The sequence below is a fragment of the Solanum pennellii genome, chromosome 4 (assembly GCF_001406875.1).
Source record: "Solanum pennellii chromosome 4, SPENNV200".
NCBI lineage: Eukaryota > Viridiplantae > Streptophyta > Magnoliopsida > Solanales > Solanaceae > Solanum > Solanum pennellii.
The window spans coordinates 3439830-3459145 of NC_028640.1; the positions used below are offsets into that span (position 1 = coordinate 3439830).

Genomic DNA, 19316 nt, shown 5'->3' on the forward strand with positions numbered 1-19316 from the left:
GGGGAGGTAGGTAGGAATTTAAAAATAAAAATTTGAAGTTGAAAATATTTTTAAAAAGCAAAATTGTGGGCAGGGACCAGAGATCGAGTAAAAAAATAAAATTTTGAAAATGAAAATATTTTTTTTAAAATTGTTGTTTTTCCGGAAAAAAAAATGTAATTTAAAATTGGAGGATAGTTTTGGAAAATATTTTCCTTAATTTTTGAATGGAAGTCGTTTTCCTCAATTTGAAAAACATTTTTCAAAACTTTTGTCCCAACCAAACATGAGAAATTAGAAAATATTTTCCTTCATACCAAACACACTCTTAAGCTTCAAATTCTGAAATCGAAATCAAAATAAAAAACTTTGAATTATTTTTTTTAACTTTGTTTATTTATTATTTAGGATATACAATTCCAGCAGGATGGGTAATTATGATTGCAACTGCTGCTCTTCATTTAAATTCAGATCAATTTGAGGATCCCCTTTCATTTAATCCATGGAGATGGAAGGTATATATATATATATTAAAATATATTTATTTAACAACTAGTAAAATTATAAAATAAAATCCTAAATTAATATATTTATGTTTTTTTTAATTTATGAATTTTTTTTAAGGAAATTCAGTTGAGTGGCGGAGCTAAAAATTTCATGCCGTTTGGATATGGAATGAAGCAATGTGCTGGTGCAGAATATAGCAGGGTCTTTTTAGCCACTTTCCTACATGTTTTAGTCACTAAATATAGGTACTTAATTACATTATTATTTATGAAATTTAATTATATATATTGACTGTGTAAATATTTTTATGTTATTTAAGTAACTAAGTTATATATATAGACAATATAAAGATATTTTTATCGAAATTGTTTTTGCTAGGAACATTTTATACACATAGTAGACATTTTACGTATATTGTTTGAATTCTTCAAAAATATGTTATTGTTGAATCCTTCAAAAATAATACATTTTTCAGATAATCCGATATAAAAACATGTATAAAAACACCTAAGTATCAATTGTTATGGTATATTGTTGAACCTATCATATCATATCATATAAGTTTTATTATCGTTTTTCTTGGTTAATAATTAAGGAATTTATCTAAATCCCGCTAGTTTAGGGGCTAATTACTTAGATACATTGTAGTTTAGGATATCACATATCTTATCAGATTTTGGTGCATCCATATGTGTCCATATACCTGTATCTCATGATACATGGGTCAAAATTAAGTGTAATTTGTTATAGATACATTATATTTAAGTGAATTTACATATATTTAGATATATAACAATTCTCATTCGCCTCCCACGCCTCCCTCCTGTGTATATAATAACTCAGATACATGTGAATCACACCAGATACATACAAATACATATATATTGTATGGTTCACATGTATTTAGGATACATAACAAAATATGGCTTGTTTTCCTCTCTATTTTAGCGTAACTGGTGACAAAAATACATGCATCTAAATGTATTTTTCTCAATATATGGTAATAAATTATTCATTAATGGTAAAATACATAATATTTGAAAGTAAAATATTATAATAGTGTATGTGGTAGTTAATTATGTCTAATTTATATAGTTTTTCCTAAAAATAATAATTCGTATGAATTTCTTATTTTTCCTTTTTTGAACATTAATTTTGCAGATGGACAATGGTTAAAGGAGGCAAAATAATTAGAGCACCAATTATAAGATTTCCAGATGGATTTCACTTCAATATCTCTCAGAAGAACCAATAAAATAATATTAAGATCATTATTATTTTTATTGCAAAATATCATTTGTGATTCCCTTTTGTTTGTTTTGATATTTTTAAATAATTTATGAAGAAAAAAATAATTTCTTGATATATATATTTTGTACCCTCAAAAATTCCATTTATGATCCCTTTTTTGTTTGTAGTGTACATCCTTTACATAAAGAAATCATATACTTCCGATGTATATTTTACTTCTTTATTATTTTTATCATAAATTTCGTATATAGAGCCATTAAATAATAGCTTAATTACGCTCTATAACTACGGCTTGTTAACTACAATTCATAGCTACATGTTATAAGGAGGAGAGTGGCGAGAGAGGGTAGAAAATGGTAGTGAAGGCAGAGAGTGGGAGAGAGGTGAATTATCTATGTATATTGGTCAGCAAACTATACATTATACATATGTATTTATATATTCTAGCGAGCGAGATTAGGAGAGGGAGGAGAGAAGCGAGCGAGATTGGGAGAGGAAGGAGAGAGGCGAGCGAAATTGGGAAAGACGAGCGAAGAGATAATAATTTATATAATTTTGCATCTCTTTTGTATAATTCGCAGGTATATTTGTATAATTCTCATGCCTTTGTATAATTGAGTAATATAAAGTCTGAAATTATACAATATAATAAAACTCGAAATAACGAATTGATACAAACATAAACACATGAACTTTAAACAATTATACAAAATATACTACAAATTACATTTATATAAATTATATTATACAAAATTCGAAAACTACACGTTATACAAACTTTAAAAAACTTTACACAAAAATATTGAATGTATATGATGACAAAACTGAAAAACCAACGGAAATCATCGTCATATACAAATACAAATCAAACAAAAAATAGTTAGTTGTCAATTATACATATACAAACGTGACTAATTATATAAACTCGAAAAGTATACTCGAGTTCAATATCCAAGATGAAAACTCGAAAAGTATACTTAAGTTCAATATCCACGATGAAAACTCGAAAAGTATACTCGAGTTCGATGTCCACGATGAAAACTCAAAAAGTATACTCGAGTTCAATATCCACGATGAAAACTCGAAAAGCATACTCGAGTTCGATGTCCACGAAAAAATACGATGAAAAACTCGAAAAGCATACTCGAGTTCGATGTCCACGATGGAAAAAATATAATAGAACTCAATGTTCACGGTGGGACTCGAACCCACAATCTCCCGCTCCGGAGGCGAGCGCCTTATCCATTAGGCCACGCGAACTCTTAGATGCTACATTTTCCTACAGATACTATACAAACAATTCATTGAACTTCAAGAATCAGCAGACTGAAGAACAAATGCTTAAGCTCTTCTCTTCTTGCTAAGGCTTTTGAGGAAACCCTAATCCCTTTAGCAGAGAATAAAGAGGTAGTAGCTCAAAAATGGTGTTTACAATATCATCAAACCCTGTTCAGTTTACACATACAACTTCTTTAAATGCTCGACCCAATTGTTATCTCAAAGCTTCTGTTCCAGTTTCAAATTTATCGTTTTCTTTCTTCAGGTAATTTTCTGTTGTTGTTTTGTTATGTATGGATTAGTTATATACAGTGCATTGCAATATGAATACTACCCATAATGCCTAATTCATGTTTTGTGATTTGTTTTTGTGGTTTTGTGTTGGAATTGCTGAAAATTGAATTGGGTTTTTGTAAAAAGTTGGGTAGGATATGGAAGTGAGGTTTAACTGAAAAGGGTTCTTCATAGAAACTTAATTGAGCTAACGGAAGTGGGATTTTCATGTTGTTGAAATTGGGGAATGTACCCTGCAGCTAATTAGAGATTGGTGGGTAGTTGATTGGTTGATATATTGATTATACGTAACTGTAAAATGACAATGGGGAGTCTTTTGGAGGTTAAAGTTGCGGTCTTTTTTACTACTCGATTATGATTGCATTTCCTACTTAAAAAGATTGAGGTGTAGTGTAGTTGGTTGAGTATTGATTGATCATGACTGTAAAATGGCAATGGGGGGAGTGGTGGAGGTTAAAGTTGTAGTATTTTTACTCCTTGATTATGATTGCGTTTCCTCCTTCTAGCAATTGACTGTGTGATCAGACATGAATACATCAGGTTTTCTGTAAAATCTCGACTGAATAAAAGGATGGTCTGTGCTGCTGCTTCAGCTGCTGGAAGTTCTAGTTCGAGCGATGACTCAAATCCTTATGAGGTAATTTAGAGTTATCTCATTTGGACAAGAGAAATGTTTATAAAGTTCAGCTCCTCTAGTGAGGGGTGTGCATCTCTGGTCCTTTGTGCTTAACTGTTTTGTACAGGTTCTGGGTGTAAACCCTATTGAGGGATTTGACATGGTTAAGGCAGCATATGCAAGGAGAAGGAAAGATGCTGAGCGGAGGGGTGATGAAGCAACTCTTGCTCAGGTAGTTAGTGCTTAGCAATCTATCTCTCTCTAACTCGCTTTCGTTCTTCATATATTTGATTGTTGTTAGGAGTAAGCACTCAATGCAAGCTTTTTAAATTTTTTGTTTCAGTTGGAGAAGGCTTATGACAAAATCATGATGTCACAGTTAACAAAAAGGAAGCAGGGTGTCACCTTTGGCTCTTTTAAGGTATTATATTTTGGTTTCAAAGCTAAGCTAAAATCTTAGTAGCATGCAGTTTTAGGCAATGTTTGTTCACTCTTGGGGTTTTGTAAATATTTTGTATTTTCTGTTCATGTAATGTAATTGAGGTGGGGGTGGATTTTGATTAAGATACTATATGAAAATAGAATTGCTCTTCTATCCCTGGATTAATTGCAAGGGTTTCTCTTCTATCCCTGGATTAATTGCAAGGGTTTTCTTAGTAATTTTATTTATAATATTCTATATGTATAAGATTTGGCTGTTTAGCTTTGTTTAGGCGCAGATAGTGATTTCTCTTATAAGTTTGTTATTTTTAATTCAGGTATCTAAAGAGGTACGATATGCTGATAAGCAGCCTATTGTGCCATGGGGTCCACGGTACGTATTCTGCCAATAATGCTTTCATGACAATAGCTCTCTGAAATTAGATAGTTCTCTTGCTTGCAACTATGCGTAATTGACACTTATTTTTCAATGATTCAAAAATTAGTATAAATTACATTTGCTGAATTTAGTTGGCTGTTGTGTAATAACACATACATGCATTAACATCTTTACCACACATATAGGTAAATGCCTTACTGACTCAACCAAAGCTATTTGTATGCAAATATTTCAGTATGCTATTAGTTTCTCTTCTCCTTCCGGTCCTTGTCCCTCGAAACATCTTTGCCTTACATTTACTGGTAGGAAAATCATGCAGCAGATTATGTAATTTTTACCCTTTTCAGTTATAAATTTTAATTGTTTTATTTAACTTTATCATCGGCATGCTTTCAGGTTCACCAAATCTGATGACAAAGATATCAAAATCAACTTGGCAATTTCAGCTGTATTTGTAAGTAGTAAAATATTCATCCTTCCATTCCAATCTGGTTTTCTTGTTTGGCTTTTAGGATGCTACTTTACAAATTGTTGTAGTAAAATCATGGATAAATTCGTATTTAAGTATGATTTAGAAAATTCAGAAATTATATGAAAAATTCTGACATTGGAAGTATTTTCATTTCAAAATACAAAAATAGATATGGTTGACTTGAAAGGTCACAATCTTTTGAAACAGAGAGTAGTTATTCCGTCTTCTACAAGGGCCTCCTTTTGATTTTTTTTCTACATTAATGTATCTATGTATCTATTTCTTTCTCTAGGTGACCTGCCTACCCTCTTACAATTTAAGTGTTACTTTTTCTAATTGAATAGTTTATATGTGCTTATTTGAATCATTATGGATCCTTGGATGTTTCATAATAGTCATGTATGGAAAGTACAGCTCCGGCAACTTGAAATATTGGTTTCCATTCAAGCATGGCTTGAACCCAACATAAAGTGCATGAAAGCTTACTGATGCTTCAACCCATATCTACCTGTGTCCACTTCTATGAGTTCTTTTTCAAGTTGTGCACTTTTATTCTTTTCGTAATGAATGAGTTCTATGGTCAACCTTGGGGGTCTTTCAAGGGTTGCTGGAACTACTATATAATGTAACCAATCATCGGAAATTTGTGCCTGAAGAAGTTTTTAGTGCCTAAGAATATGTGATTGAAGGTTTTCCTTTAGCTGAACCTCCTTTGTTTAAGACTTCAATCTCTTTGGTGATATGCTCTGTTTCTAAGTACTTGATACCAAAAGAGGAGACTCTGTATTGCAACGAGTAATGCTTCATAAGTGCAAGATAAGTAGAGAACAGCAGTAATTCACCGGATCTTCCGTCTACAAAAATAGAAGAGGTGTATGTTAAGGTCCGCTTCATGAAAGCTAGAGAGGAAGCAAGTTCTGCCTTGCCAGAAAAAAAGAAAGACAACAGAAATAATTTTGTTAATCATCTTCATCGCTCTCTGTTAAATGCAGTTCTCACTCTCGATTTAATGAAATATTAATCTCGATTCTCCTAATGGTACTCTGTTGTTTTATGTATTATCTTTTGCAGATAGCTTGGGTTTTTATAAATCGTAATGCTGAGTGGAAGCCTTTACAGTTTTTGGCCTTCGCCTTTGTATATAGGATATTTGAGAAATTAAAAGCATTTGAGCCTCCAACTCCCACGTTTACAGTAAGTATACTTAAAATAGCATTCCTGTCTTCTTCTGCTTGTGAATGCAATTGTATCTCCTAACCTGTCCATCATTAATGTGAAATTTTACATGAAAATCAACATTTCTTTCTCATATTTTGCAATATATAATTTACTGCTTTTCAAGTGCATTCATTTTAATAGCTGCGTTTTTTAGGAGGAAGGCGAAGATGAAGGACGGATGATGAGGATGGGAAAAAGGCTGCTTCGTTCTCTTGCGTTAGTTTTTGGTTGCATAGCTATTGCATCCTTGGTATGTATTCTGTCAGAGTAATGTTACCTGACTGTTCAATTTGTTGGTCCAGCTGTAAAGTCACTTGAAAGAATCTGGTTTTGCTTTCTGAATCATCTCTCATCTTGGAATGTCCTACATATTTGTTGCCTTTTATTGAATTAAATCTCCGTTATTCATTTGTATAGGGATATACTGGTCTCCTCAATTTTATCGAGTATGCTGGTGGTTTCATACCTGTCTTTCTGTACAACAATCAGGTAAGGGAAGATCCTCTCATTGCAATCTCTACCACCGCTGCACAAACAAAAGGTTTCACAGACCTTCAGATATCACAGATAGAATAACAATGTTTTATCATCCTTTTTTGACATTTATGAGTGATATTTCTTTGAATAGCTAAAGAAAAAATTGCATTCAGTTAGTATTACTTTGCCTAAACGAATTAAGGCTACATTAAGGGAGGGGAAACTTAGTTCTCAAATATCCTTTATGTTTTGCCCTCTTCCATATATTTTTTCGTATATCCTGCTGTTTGCTTCTGTATACTTGTTGTTAGGGTTATAATGTTGAATGTACTCAGATTGTGCATAAGGTCCTCTTTTATCTCCATTCAACACGAATATGAAAAAATGAATAGGCAGGCATTCATCCTTAGCTTTACCATGATTATTACCTCAATGCTTATCCGCGCTGTTAAATCTTTTTTCGCGTGCAGGAATTGCTTGTAACTGGATTCACAGCCATCGTGCTTCACATCATCGCATCTTATTACAGATGAGTCTACCTTCTACACTTGTTGAAGAAGAGATGCAGTTGCCTTGTGTTAGCTGTCAAATTTTGTAATTCTATTTGTTCCAGAAATTTGCCTTGTTTTGTCTATAGGATTGATTGACCAGCAGTTGTAAGGATGCAACAAGTTCTGAGGATTCTAGGATTAAACAAGACCACAATCTTTTCAAAATTGAATGTGGAAATATAAATGATAATGAGGAGGAAAGGTTAGGGCGGATCAGTCCTTCATTTGAAAGAGAGTCTTGAAATGCCCAACTCTACAAGGGTTGCGGGCTTGTGCAGGCTAGCCCTTCTTTATTTTTATTTTTTCCGTTCATTTTTCTAATAATTCTTTTTCTTTTAAATCTAAATTCAAACTTAAAATTTTAACATGGCTAACAAAATTATATGAAAGTACATAAGAGTTTCAATGATATCCTACTTTATACATATGGTTAATGGTAATTCAAATTACAATTCCATATATAAGATCAAGAAAGGGAGAATTTTCAAATTAAAAATGATATTGTGTTAATATTTTTAGATAAAATCTACTAAAATAATTATAATAATGATTTTTGACAAATAAGTTAGTAACATAAATTTGAAAAAAAAATAATTTGTAACCTAAAGAACAGATACGCCATAAATCTTTAGTATTTTAATTCAAATTAGATAATACTTTTAACCAATCCCGACCGGGCATCAATAAAGCCTCAAGGGCCAAGCACCTACTTGGGTTGAGTCATAAGCCCTAGTTTCTCAAATACGCTAGAAAAATTTTGTTCCAACCCTATTCCAATAGCGGTTTAGGTTGGACCGTCCCCATAGACTAACCCATTTTGACAGCTCAAGTAAAAGCATTTGTGAATTTAACCCAGTCAAAAACGTTTTAAAGCTAAAGTTTTTCCCGTCGTTAAACAAGGTCAAAAGTTTAAGACCATCTACTTTCATGGTCATCTCTCTTATAAATCATGAGAAAACTACTTTATTAGACATACATTCATGCCATATATACTAATTCTCTCTATATTTTTAAGTAATTAACGTATTTTACCACTAATTAAGAGTTTCCTACTATATATTAGGAAGATACATCTAAATACATGTATATTTGCTGCCACATACACTAAAATAGGGAGAGAGACGAGAGAGATAATCATGTATATCATATATGTGCGAATCACACTATATGTATCAGAGATACCATAGACATAGGAGAGTGGCGAGTAAGATGGGAGGGCGGCGAGTGAAATTTATCTACGTATCTCAAATACATACGAATTCACTTGGATACAGTGTATCTGGAAAAATTTACACCTAATTTTGACCTAATATATTCCAAGATTAATGTATCTAGATGCACAAAAATATGATAAAATTCGTAATATTACAAACTAGTGAAATTTCGGTAAGTCGAATTGTCATCCCATGCAAACAATCCATTTTTAAACCCAACAATTTATTGATGGGCCAAAATAAAGCCCAGCCCACCCTAAACTATCCAAACCCAAATTCCAAAACAAGTCGAATTTGGAGAACTCATCGAAAGGTTACACTAATGGAATCTCATCAGCTTCGGAGCTAAAAAGCGATTCCGAAATATCTTCTCGTCGGAACGGAAAAACGCCGCCGCGGCCTGAATCTACTCTACCGGAGACCCTCATTTCTCGCCGGCGTATAGATTTCAGCACATTTACAGGCAAAATCTGAGGTATACTTATCCAAAACCCTAGATTTCTCGGAGTCTCCCTTGGGAGACTAAAATAGTTAGCAAACATGAGGATTATGATAAAGGGAGGAGTATGGAAGAACACGGAGGATGAGATTCTAAAGGCGGCGGTGATGAAGTATGGGAAGAATCAGTGGGCTCGTATTTCTTCTTTACTTGTTCGTAAATCTGCTAAGCAGTGTAAAGCTCGCTGGTATGAATGGCTCGATCCTTCAATTAAGAAGGTCAGTTTTTCTCTCTCTATTGAATTGAGCTTGTTTCTGAGTCATATCCTGCTGTTGTTTGGTAGCTAGTAGATACATGTACAAGTTATGAGATAAATTGTTTTATTATCTTATTGGCCTGCATTACTTACCAAATGAGTTTGTTCATATGTTGTAAAAGGTTATATGAAAACTGTTTTTGATTGGTAATTTTTGCTGTGGAGAGGGTATAACAGTAGGTGACATATGCTCATAGTACCAGCTGCATGATAGGTATGAGGATAGGTTTGAATGTTAGATTTTGCGAATCATTGTTCAAGTGCCAAGATTGGGGTAAGGTCTGCGTGGACTATACCATCAAAAGGAGACCACAAGTGGGATTATACCGGGCATGTTGTTGTAATGTTCAATTGTTGATTCAAAAGAATGGCAGGAAGTGTTTGTTAAAGATGTCCAAGAAGGAAACTAGTTAGTGTGGAAGTTATTTTCCCCCAAAATTGAGTAAAATACTTCTCATTTCAGACCCTGACAACCAAATATATAACATTCTAGTTCACTGGGTGTTGGTTCTTTTTTCTTGCTTAGTTTAATGCGACATGCGAGTTATCTTTTTTTGTTATGTGTGACACCGTTATGTATTTGTTGATAGCTGTCACATTTCAGATTTCATCCTATTCCATTGTGAACTAGAAAAGTTCTGTTTTGTGAGCATACTGTGGCTTTGCACCAGTTTGTTTTTGGCTTGATTATTGGCATGCAAGATCTGAAACTAGTTTTCTGTGTGGAGATTTTTGTCTGAGTTTTTTCAATCTTTTTCTGTTATTCCGTTTATCAATGACAGCTAATGATTTTCTGAATAGAGAAAGTGGAGAAGTCACAGATTTTCAAGTTTACCTCAAGACTGGTAGGAACTTATGTTTTAGCTTAACCACTTCTTGACACAACTTACTGCTATTTTCTTCCAGACTGAATGGACTAGAGAGGAGGATGAGAAACTACTTCACCTTGCAAAACTCATGCCTACCCAATGGAGGACAATTGCGCCAATCGTTGGCCGTACACCATCACAATGCCTTGAACGTTATGAGAAGCTTCTCGATGCAGCATGTACTAAGGATGAGAACTATGATCCTAATGATGATCCGAGAAAATTGAAGCCCGGAGAGATTGATCCTAACCCGGAATCAAAGCCTGCTCGTCCTGATCCTGTTGATATGGATGAGGACGAGAAAGAAATGCTTTCTGAAGCACGGGCTCGGTTGGCCAACACAAGAGGCAAGAAGGCTAAAAGGAAAGCCAGAGAAAAGCAGCTTGAAGAGGCGCGGAGGCTTGCTTCTTTACAGAAGAGGAGAGAACTGAAGGCTGCTGGAATAGATGTCCGTCAAAGGAAGAGAAAAAGGAGAGGTATTGATTACAATGCTGAAATTCCCTTTGAAAAGAAGCCTCCTCCAGGTTTCTATGATGTCACTGAGGAAGACCGTCCAGTTGATCAACCTAAGTTTCCAACTACCATTGAGGAACTAGAAGGTGAAAGGAGAGTCGATAAGGAAGCTCGCCTAAGGAAGCAGGATATTGCGAGGAATAAAATTGCAGAGAGACAGGATGCCCCTACATCCATATTGCACGCGAACAAACTTAATGATCCAGAAGCAGTGAGGAAGAGGTCGAAACTGAATCTTCCAGCACCACAGATTCCAGATCATGAATTGGAGGCCATAGCAAAGATAGGTATTGCCAGTGATCTAATTGGGGGCGATGAACTGTCCGAAGGGAATGCTGCAACGCGTGCTCTTCTTGCAAATTATGCCCAGACACCACAACATGCAATGACTCCTATGCGAACACCTCAAAGAACCCCTTCAACTAAGCAAGACGCCATTATGATGGAAGCAGAAAATCAACGAAGATTGACTCAATCTCAAACACCATTACTTGGAGGAGATAATCCTTTGTTGCACCCCTCAGATTTCTCGGGTGTCACTCCTAAGAAAAGGGAGGTTCAAACTCCAAACCCACTTTTAACTCCTTCAGCGACTCCTGGAGCCACGAGCCTTACTCCTAGAATTGGCATGACACCTTCGAGAGATTCTTATGGGATGACACCCAAAGGAACTCCTATGAGGGACGAGCTACGCATTAATGAAGAAATGGATATGCATAGTAATGCTAAACTGGGGCAATTTAATTCAAAAAAAGAATTGCTTTCTGGTTTGAAAAGCCTTCCTCAGCCGAAGAATGAGTACCAGATTGTCATCCAACAACCTCCTGAAGAAAATGAAGAACCAGAAGAGAAGATCGAAGAAGACATGTCTGATAGGATTGCCAGGGAGAAGGCTGAAGAAGAAGCAAAGCGACAAGCATTACTCCGTAAAAGGTCAAAAGTATTGCAAAGGGAGCTCCCTAGACCTCCCATTGGTTCTCTAGAACTAATAAAGAGTTCCTTGATGAGAGCTGATGAGGACAAGAGCTCCTTTGTTCCTCCTACACTAATTGAGCAGGCTGATGAAATGATTAGAAAGGAACTTGTGTCCTTGCTAGAACATGATAATACCAAGTACCCTCTAGATGAGAAGCCAGAGAAGGAGAAGAAAAAGGGGGTCAAGCGAAAAATTGTTGCTGAACCTGCTATTGAGGATTTTGAGGAAGATGAATTAAAAGAGGTATGTTCATGTTACAGAGAGAAAAAATGGTTTCCTTTACATCTTTTGTCGATATACTTTTTCCTTACCTGCATTTATGCATAAAAATGAGTGCAGAATCCCAAATTAACTTTGTACTTTGAGCGTAAGAGTTTCAAATGCATGTAAGACTTGAGAGTTAGTGTCACATACTACTAGAAAAGACAAAGAGTTGTCTAAATTCCATATAAATCAATTTGGAAATTATTTTTTTAACATCCCAGCAACAACTGAGCGGAAGAGTTTCAAATGAGAGTTAGTGTCACGTAAGACTAGAAAAGAAAAAGAGTTCTCTAAATTCCATGTAAAGCAATTTTGGAAGTACTTCTTTAACATTTTCATATAACCTTTTTGTATAAGAATTTCTGAAACCATTCCTACGATTGCTGATAAATCCGAAACTATGGCTGCAAGAATTGAAGATTACAGTAGGTTCAATAGGATCATCCAATACTATATTTGTCAAGTTATATTTAACTGTATGTAGTGTATATGTTATGTATATATATGTTTTACTTGACTCCACACTACACAAGCTAGGTTACATGCTCTACTTTTTAGACCATACTGCACTCAGGACAATACACGACGTCACAGCTTTGTTTTTAGTATTTGTTGTTATGAGGACGGATTAACTGAAATTGGAAATTCGAGTCTTGAGACACCAAAAAAATGCCGATGGTGAATAGACTCCTTGTCCCTTTTATTGTGTGCTAATAGATGTGCCCTTTCATTACCAAATTCGTGTGCAAACAATGACGTTCTTTGCAGGTTGTATGATTTTATCTTGAGCCTACTGCATTACTAACTCCACTTGTGCAGGCCAATGGATTGATCAAGGATGAGGCTCACTTTCTTCGTGTGGCAATGGGACATGAGAGTGAATCTCTTGATGAATTTGTCGAAATACACAAAGCAACTTTGAATGATATCATGTACTTTCCTACCCGAAATGCTTATGGTCTCTCTAGTGTTGCTGGAAACGTGGAAAAGCTTGCTGCTTTGCAGAACGAGTTTGAGAATGTGAAGAAGAAAATGGACGATGATACTAAGAAAGCAACAAAACTTGAGCAAAAGATCAAAGTTCTTACTAATGGATATCAGGTACAGTTTAGTGGTTTAATCTTTAATCTGAATTAGTTGCACATGCTTTACATTTTTCTGTTTGCTTCATATGCTTAGGTTTTATCATAAGACATGGTTTTATATCACTTCTGCAATCAGATAGGTTTCTGCTTCTTACACTGGATCTTCTTTAGGCTGCTCTAGTTTTTGTTTGTTTTTCTTTTTTAACTATATGTTGAGAGTTGAAATGTAAGCTATAAATACGAGCTAACTATTCATTGTGGATGAGCAGATGCGAGCTGGAAAGCTTTGGTCACAGATAGAGTCAACCTTCAAGAAAATGGACACAGCGGGTACAGAGCTTGAATGCTTCCGAGCATTACAAAAACAAGAGCAGCTAGCAGCATCTCACAGGATCAACAATATGTGGGAAGAAGTTCAGAAGCAAAAGGAGCTTGAGCGTACTTTACAGAAAAGGTACGGTGACCTCATAGCAGATACGCAAAAGATCCAGCATCTCATGGATGAGTATAGAATACAAGATCAATTGCAGGAAGAAGTTGCAGCAAATAATCGTGCTCTTGAGTTGGCGAAGGCAGAAATGGCAGAAAAAGAGAGTGTACCATCTGCTGATGATTTGGAACCTTCAGGTACCGGACAGAATTCCAATACAGAGGAAAATTCTGCTTCTGCCTCTCATGTACCAATAGAAGCTGATGTGCATGTAGAGCCTTCAGGTACCAACCAGTGCTCTAATGCAGAGGAAAATTCTGCCTCTATTGAAGCTGATAATGTGCATGTGGAGCCCTCAGGTACTAGCCAGTGCCCCATTGCAGAGGAAACTTCTGCCTCCGTCTCTCATGACACAACTCCTCAAGACGTTGATGGACAGGTGCAAGTGGCTGACGTTTCCACAATGGACGCTGAAGCCATAAGTGACCATGTACCTATGGAGGGTCAGCAAAACCTAGTAGAAGAGAGTAACACAGTTGTTACTAAAACAGAAGACTCTACAGTAGCAGCAGGTGACGCAGATGTTACTGAAACAGAAGACTCTACAGTAGCAGCAGGTGACGTGGATGTTACTAAAACAGACGACTCTGGAGTAGTAGCAGGTGATGGTGAGGCTGATCCCAAAAACATGTAAGGTTCTACCGAGAAATTGGTTGGTTGTTCAATAGTTCCGTAATCCTGTTTTCCTACATTTTTGGAACCAAGTTTTGCTTCATTTTAAGAATATGTTGTATGGTTGGATGAAAATTCGAAATTCTCAAAATTTGTACTGTGGTTTAGCTACCTATGCTGGTAATTTGCAAATTAATTAGAAACTGCATTTGCCTACACTTGGAATCAACTCTTTAGGTCCTTTATTCACCAGTCTTCTATGGCTACTTCCTTCTAGGTTTGTGTTACTGTAAATGTGAGCTTAGCTTTAACAAACTCTGTGGTTAAAATTGAATGTTGTGGTTAACATTACTGTGAAAAATAGCTTCTAATTGCAATTGACAAGTCCTTTTCCAACTTCCAAAAGACATGTATGTTCTTAAAATTCAGAACTTTGTACAACTTAAGGTCATCTTTTAATTGTAATTGCAAACATCCAATTTTTCTAAGGTTATCATTCTGAGTTACTGTGGAATGGTTTGAGGTAACAGAGAGGTAGTAGTTTGTTGGTTGTTGGTAAGCTATTCGATATTTGTACAGATGCGAAATAACAAGTATCTGATGAAATAATTGAAGGTAACATGTATCATTAGAAAAGGTGATGAGGAGGTAGAGGTATTACGATATCTAGTGAAATAGTTGAGATGATGAAAATATAAAATAGTTATGGTGAGCGCAAGCTAACTAGGTGATGAAGGGGTAGTATGTGTCCACTAAAATACATATGGTGGTGAAATGGTAATAGTTAGAGTTATCAATATTTAGAATAGTGGGTAAATAGTTATTACAGTCATAGTGAGGATAAACTAGTGTGGTGATAAAGACTAAAGAGGTATTATGGGGTCCACTAAAATACTTAAAGGGATCGTTTGGTACAAACAATAATAATAATGATGCAGGAATTAGTAAAATAAAGATCCGTAATACAATGATCAGTAATGCAGAGTTTATTTTTGTCAAGTGTTTGGTTCATTATTTTCCACACTATTTTGTATTAGGATTCCCTTAAATTATTATGTAATTGGGTCAAGTAGATAATTGCCGGACAATATATTTTTTATATGGCGTTCTAACAAATTAGGAGAAGAATAATTTTGTTGTCATGGTTGCTATTTTTCTCACTTGAATAATTTGAAGGTAATAGTTGTTATCTTAATGAATTGATCACTTACAAAACGTCATTTTTAATTTAAAAAGATAGATCATATAATTTTAAAACCGAAAAAAGGTACTTCTAAATAATAGTAAAATTGAATAAACTATCTACATTTGTACATAAAAATTGCAAGTTGTAATCTTAATATGGTATTGTTCAAAATACAAATAATTAGAAAATCGTATATACATACATATCAACAAATAATACAATCAATTAAGATCACAAACGTCATGTGGTGATATATTTATCTTTTTTATTAGTAAATTTTAAACAGTTCACATTTCAAATACTATATTGAATTTATTTAGCAACAAACAATTATTTCTAAATAATTTTAAGTTAATTTACTTAAATGAATTTACTACTACAAATATAAAACATAAAATCAGGAAAATAAATAAAATAATTAAAATGATTTAGAGGATATTTTTGTTTTTATATAGACTCATCCTATGGTATTATATCCTATGTAGTACTAATACCTGTGAATAAAAGGTATTAGTAATACATTAAATATAATACCATGTAGGATGTATAACTAATCCATGAATTAGTTATATATAGACTCAAATTCCTATCAAATATAGTACTATACCATATATAATACATGGACTATTTCTTCAAATGCGGTTTGCCAGGCGACCCTTTATTGTGAAACCCCCAAGCTTAGCTCAAGTGGCAAAAGGTGAAGGATTTGTGGCTTAGGTCGGTGGTTCAAGTCCCACACCGTGCAGTGCAAAGCCTAGTATTTATCATGTGTAGAAGGATGGGGGGGGGAGGCGAGGAAAATTATCCATCGAGTTAAAAAGTCTATGATTAGTTCATAGGGTACGAATCACAGAGAGATTTCTCGGTTATAAATTTTTTTTTGTAGTGAATATAAGTTAACGAGGTTGTGAAAAGGTAATAGGTGTCTACTAAAATAATTACAATGCTATAGATACACGCAAACTAACTTGAAAATCACCAGAAAAAAATTCATTCAATTATGATAAAATTATTGGTTAGAGTTCCAATTTGTTCCAATTCCAAAGCTTAAATGGGATGATGATTCAGTTGTATTACATATGGACTATTTTCTAAATTTAAAAAGTCACTTTTAAATGATTAAGTTGATGATATAGATGTTGAAATTTTGTCGGACTCTACAAGATGTATTCGATTCGAATTAGGATTTTAGATTGTGTAGGGACTACTCAATCCTAACCCCTGGTTTATGCCTATATAAAAGGTACTAAGTTCTCTTAAAAGACATCTTAGAAATTCCATAAAGAGATCAAAATCTCGATATATTCCAAGAAAGTTCTGGAATCTTCATGTAAAGGTCAAATCTAAATTATCCTAGTTTGAAAAATACGTCACTAACATCCAGCCCTCGAATCATGGATAAATAATTTTTTGAGAGTAGAATCAAGGGAGGACAAAGATCATGGATAAATAAATCTTTTGACAGGAGAATCAAGGAAGGAACAAATTTTGTACTCACAAACCATAGTCTTGAGAAATAAAATTATCTTTCTTCTATTTTATTTGTGATTGTAATTTATTTTTTGTCACTTTGAAATTTGTTGCAAACAGATAAATATTTAAATTAGTTTTTTTATTTTACTGAAATTAATAGTTTATATATTTGTTTTACTTTCCTTTTTAGTATCTTACGAAAAGAATGGTTCTTTTTTTTTTTGACAATTTTTTAATTCTAACTTTTCAAATGACATGTAACAGAGTCGTTGGGTTTGAATACAAGTTATGTTGGGATTTTTATGATGTGATTAGTTATAATGAAGTTATTTTTTTTTATTGTTTGTTTGGTCTGTCAAATATGCATGACATAATTTCTAAGAATAAGTTGTTTGATTACAAAAATACCCATTAAAAATAAGTTGTTTGTTTATAAAAGAGGGTCTAAGGGACTACTTTTTCTTTTTACATTTTTATTTCTAGATAAGTTATTTCGCGAAATGAAATTCTACCCACAAATGAAATAACTTATCTGAGTCGTAATTATCAATCTTGTGATAAATTATGTAATCAAACAAAGAATTGAGAGGTACTAAAAATTTATATTTAAATTATTTTTCCTTAAAATACATTTTGTTATATATATATAACTGTAGACTAAAATTTAAAAATCTTTTTTACCATCCTTTAACTTGGTATCAAATTAAAAATCATAACAAATAATTTAAAACGTTTATTATGTTTAGAAAATGACCTTTGAATCTGATGCAAAAAGTCATAAATGACTGGCCATTATACAAAGTGTTCATGATTAACCAATTCAAAAGAATAGACAAAAATAAATAAAATAAATTAAAGCAAAAAATAATATTTTTAATGGACAAGAAAGTTCTTACGTCCAAAACCAAACACGTCATTCATTACATGACTCTACTTTTTGGGAGTAGGCAAATGCCAACTTCTCCATCTCTTTGAAAATTTTCAAATAGACACACGTATCGTACGTGTTATTATCAACTTCAGTCTCACGTTAAATTTTATCAATGTTTTTATTGTTTATTGAAACTCAATAGTGCTTCATCAGATGCGTAATTTAAAGACATATATAACACATGCATATATATGATGTCTTTATATTTTGTTACTGTTTGTATTGGCTTGATAGAGTGAAGCTATATTGATTGTTTTATCTCAATCAATAAAAAATGCTTCAAACATTTCTCGTATATCTATTATGGAGACCGTTTGGACTCAGATCACATATACATTCAAGCTCTGCTTCGAAAACATAATATCACATACTTAATATAACTACCCACTATACATGTTATCAACAACGAACGACCTTAAATTTTTTTAACAATATCTTAACCACTAGACCAAACATGAGATATCAATACGTGTATATAACCTCTTTATACAATGTAGTTTTCCGATGAAAAAGTATTGCTTGACACCTCTTATCTAAGGGTGGGTCCGCCCTGTATGCTATAGTTATAAACCTACAATGTATCCAAACGATTTCAATTAAGATGAAATATTATATGCACGTTGATACAATATATTTCGTTACGTTTTGAAATTAAAATGCATGTACATTCTATAACAAGAAAATTTTACTATGAGTATTTTTTTCATAAATCTAGACGCAAATAACACTATTTACGAAATTTATCGCTTTTAAAATATTTTTTTATAATTGTGGACCCAAAAGGTGAATTGAAAAGCCCAAATGAAATTATAATTCCAGATACATTGGAAGTAGGCTCTTTCTTTATCTTCCAGCTCAGGTTAACATCATAAAGTTTTCAAAACATATCTTCTAATTATTTTTTTTACACACACAAAAAAAAAATCAAATAATAATATTAAAAATAAATTATGGTATTTTTCAAGTTTGAAATATTTAGGATTAAAAAAAAAAAATAGTTATGGTAATCTAGTTGAGCCATAATTATCTTATGTAATTATTCATGTATTGCTAAACGATTTCGATTTTATTATGTTTAATAATCTAGGTATTATGATTATGTATAATAAAAAGAGTTGTTCATGATTATTAATTTTTATTTAGATTGTAAAAGGATATGTTTAACTATTATTTTATTTTTTTCTCTTTTATTTAATTTATTCGATAAATTTTATATCTAGTCACACACGACACAACTTACACTATAGTGTTAATGTGAAAAGATATTGATGGAGTAATAAATATTATCATAGTGCTTAAATGTTTATCCATATTAATTTTAGTAAAAAATTAATAAAAGGTTAAATAATCTTTTTCTTTATCAAGAAAAAAGATGATTCTTTGTTTTTATGTATTAATCTAGCAAAAAATAAAGAAGCTTTTTCTTATTATTGTTGAATGATTTAATAAATACCATTATAATATATATATATATATATATATATA

At 33.3% G+C, this 19316-nt stretch overlaps 3 protein-coding genes and 1 non-coding gene across 5 annotated transcripts in view; 3 read left to right on the top strand and 1 right to left on the bottom strand.

The window, feature by feature from the left end:
- The window catches only part of LOC107016417 (cytochrome P450 87A3-like), a 6004-nt gene extending 4263 nt beyond the window's left edge, over positions 1 to 1741 (top strand). The window contains exons 8-10 of the mRNA XM_015216893.1: positions 388 to 494; positions 604 to 731; positions 1648 to 1741. Of these exons, the coding sequence (XP_015072379.1) occupies positions 388 to 494; positions 604 to 731; positions 1648 to 1741 (329 nt within the window). The remainder of the gene's footprint in view (positions 1 to 387; positions 495 to 603; positions 732 to 1647) is intronic.
- A 1183-nt stretch (positions 1742 to 2924) lies between these two features.
- TRNAR-CCG lies at positions 2925 to 2997 on the bottom strand. Its single transcript has one exon. It is a non-coding gene; the product is annotated as a tRNA-Arg (tRNA).
- Positions 2998 to 3049: 52 nt separating this feature from the next.
- Positions 3050 to 7698, top strand: LOC107015625. 2 transcript variants are annotated; one of them, XM_015215952.2, is made up of 10 exons: positions 3050 to 3280; positions 3835 to 3946; positions 4053 to 4157; positions 4269 to 4346; positions 4684 to 4739; positions 5142 to 5199; positions 6289 to 6411; positions 6590 to 6685; positions 6853 to 6924; positions 7383 to 7698. In XM_015215952.2, exons 1-10 carry the CDS (start codon positions 3159 to 3161, stop codon positions 7443 to 7445), a joined length of 885 nt encoding a protein of 294 aa, XP_015071438.1. In that variant the 5' UTR covers positions 3050 to 3158; the 3' UTR covers positions 7446 to 7698. The 2 variants fall into 2 exon arrangements, with proteins under 2 accessions (XP_015071438.1, XP_015071439.1); XM_015215953.2 differs by having other exon boundaries at positions 3850 to 3946.
- A 1272-nt stretch (positions 7699 to 8970) lies between these two features.
- On the top strand, positions 8971 to 14486 carry LOC107017708 (cell division cycle 5-like protein). Its single transcript, XM_015217941.2, has 4 exons — positions 8971 to 9394; positions 10339 to 12033; positions 12874 to 13155; positions 13409 to 14486. Exons 1-4 carry the CDS (start codon positions 9218 to 9220, stop codon positions 14261 to 14263), a joined length of 3009 nt encoding a protein of 1002 aa, XP_015073427.1. The 5' UTR covers positions 8971 to 9217; the 3' UTR covers positions 14264 to 14486.
- Positions 14487 to 19316: the final 4830 nt, after the last annotated feature.

Bases quoted from the DNA above. Each gene is read 5' to 3' on its own strand.
- LOC107017708 (XM_015217941.2), top strand. From the start codon at position 9,218: ATGAGGATTATGATAAAGGGAGGAGTATGGAAGAACACGGAGGATGAG. The intron at 9,395-10,338 runs GTCAGTTTTTCT...ATTTTCTTCCAG, and splicing joins TCGATCCTTCAATTAAGAAG to ACTGAATGGACTAGAGAGGA. The intron at 12,034-12,873 runs GTATGTTCATGT...CCACTTGTGCAG, and splicing joins AGGAAGATGAATTAAAAGAG to GCCAATGGATTGATCAAGGA.
- LOC107015625 (XM_015215952.2), top strand. From the start codon at position 3,159: ATGGTGTTTACAATATCATCAAACCCTGTTCAGTTTACACATACAACT. The intron at 5,200-6,288 runs GTAAGTAGTAAA...TATCTTTTGCAG, and splicing joins TGGCAATTTCAGCTGTATTT to ATAGCTTGGGTTTTTATAAA. The intron at 6,412-6,589 runs GTAAGTATACTT...TGCGTTTTTTAG, and splicing joins CTCCAACTCCCACGTTTACA to GAGGAAGGCGAAGATGAAGG.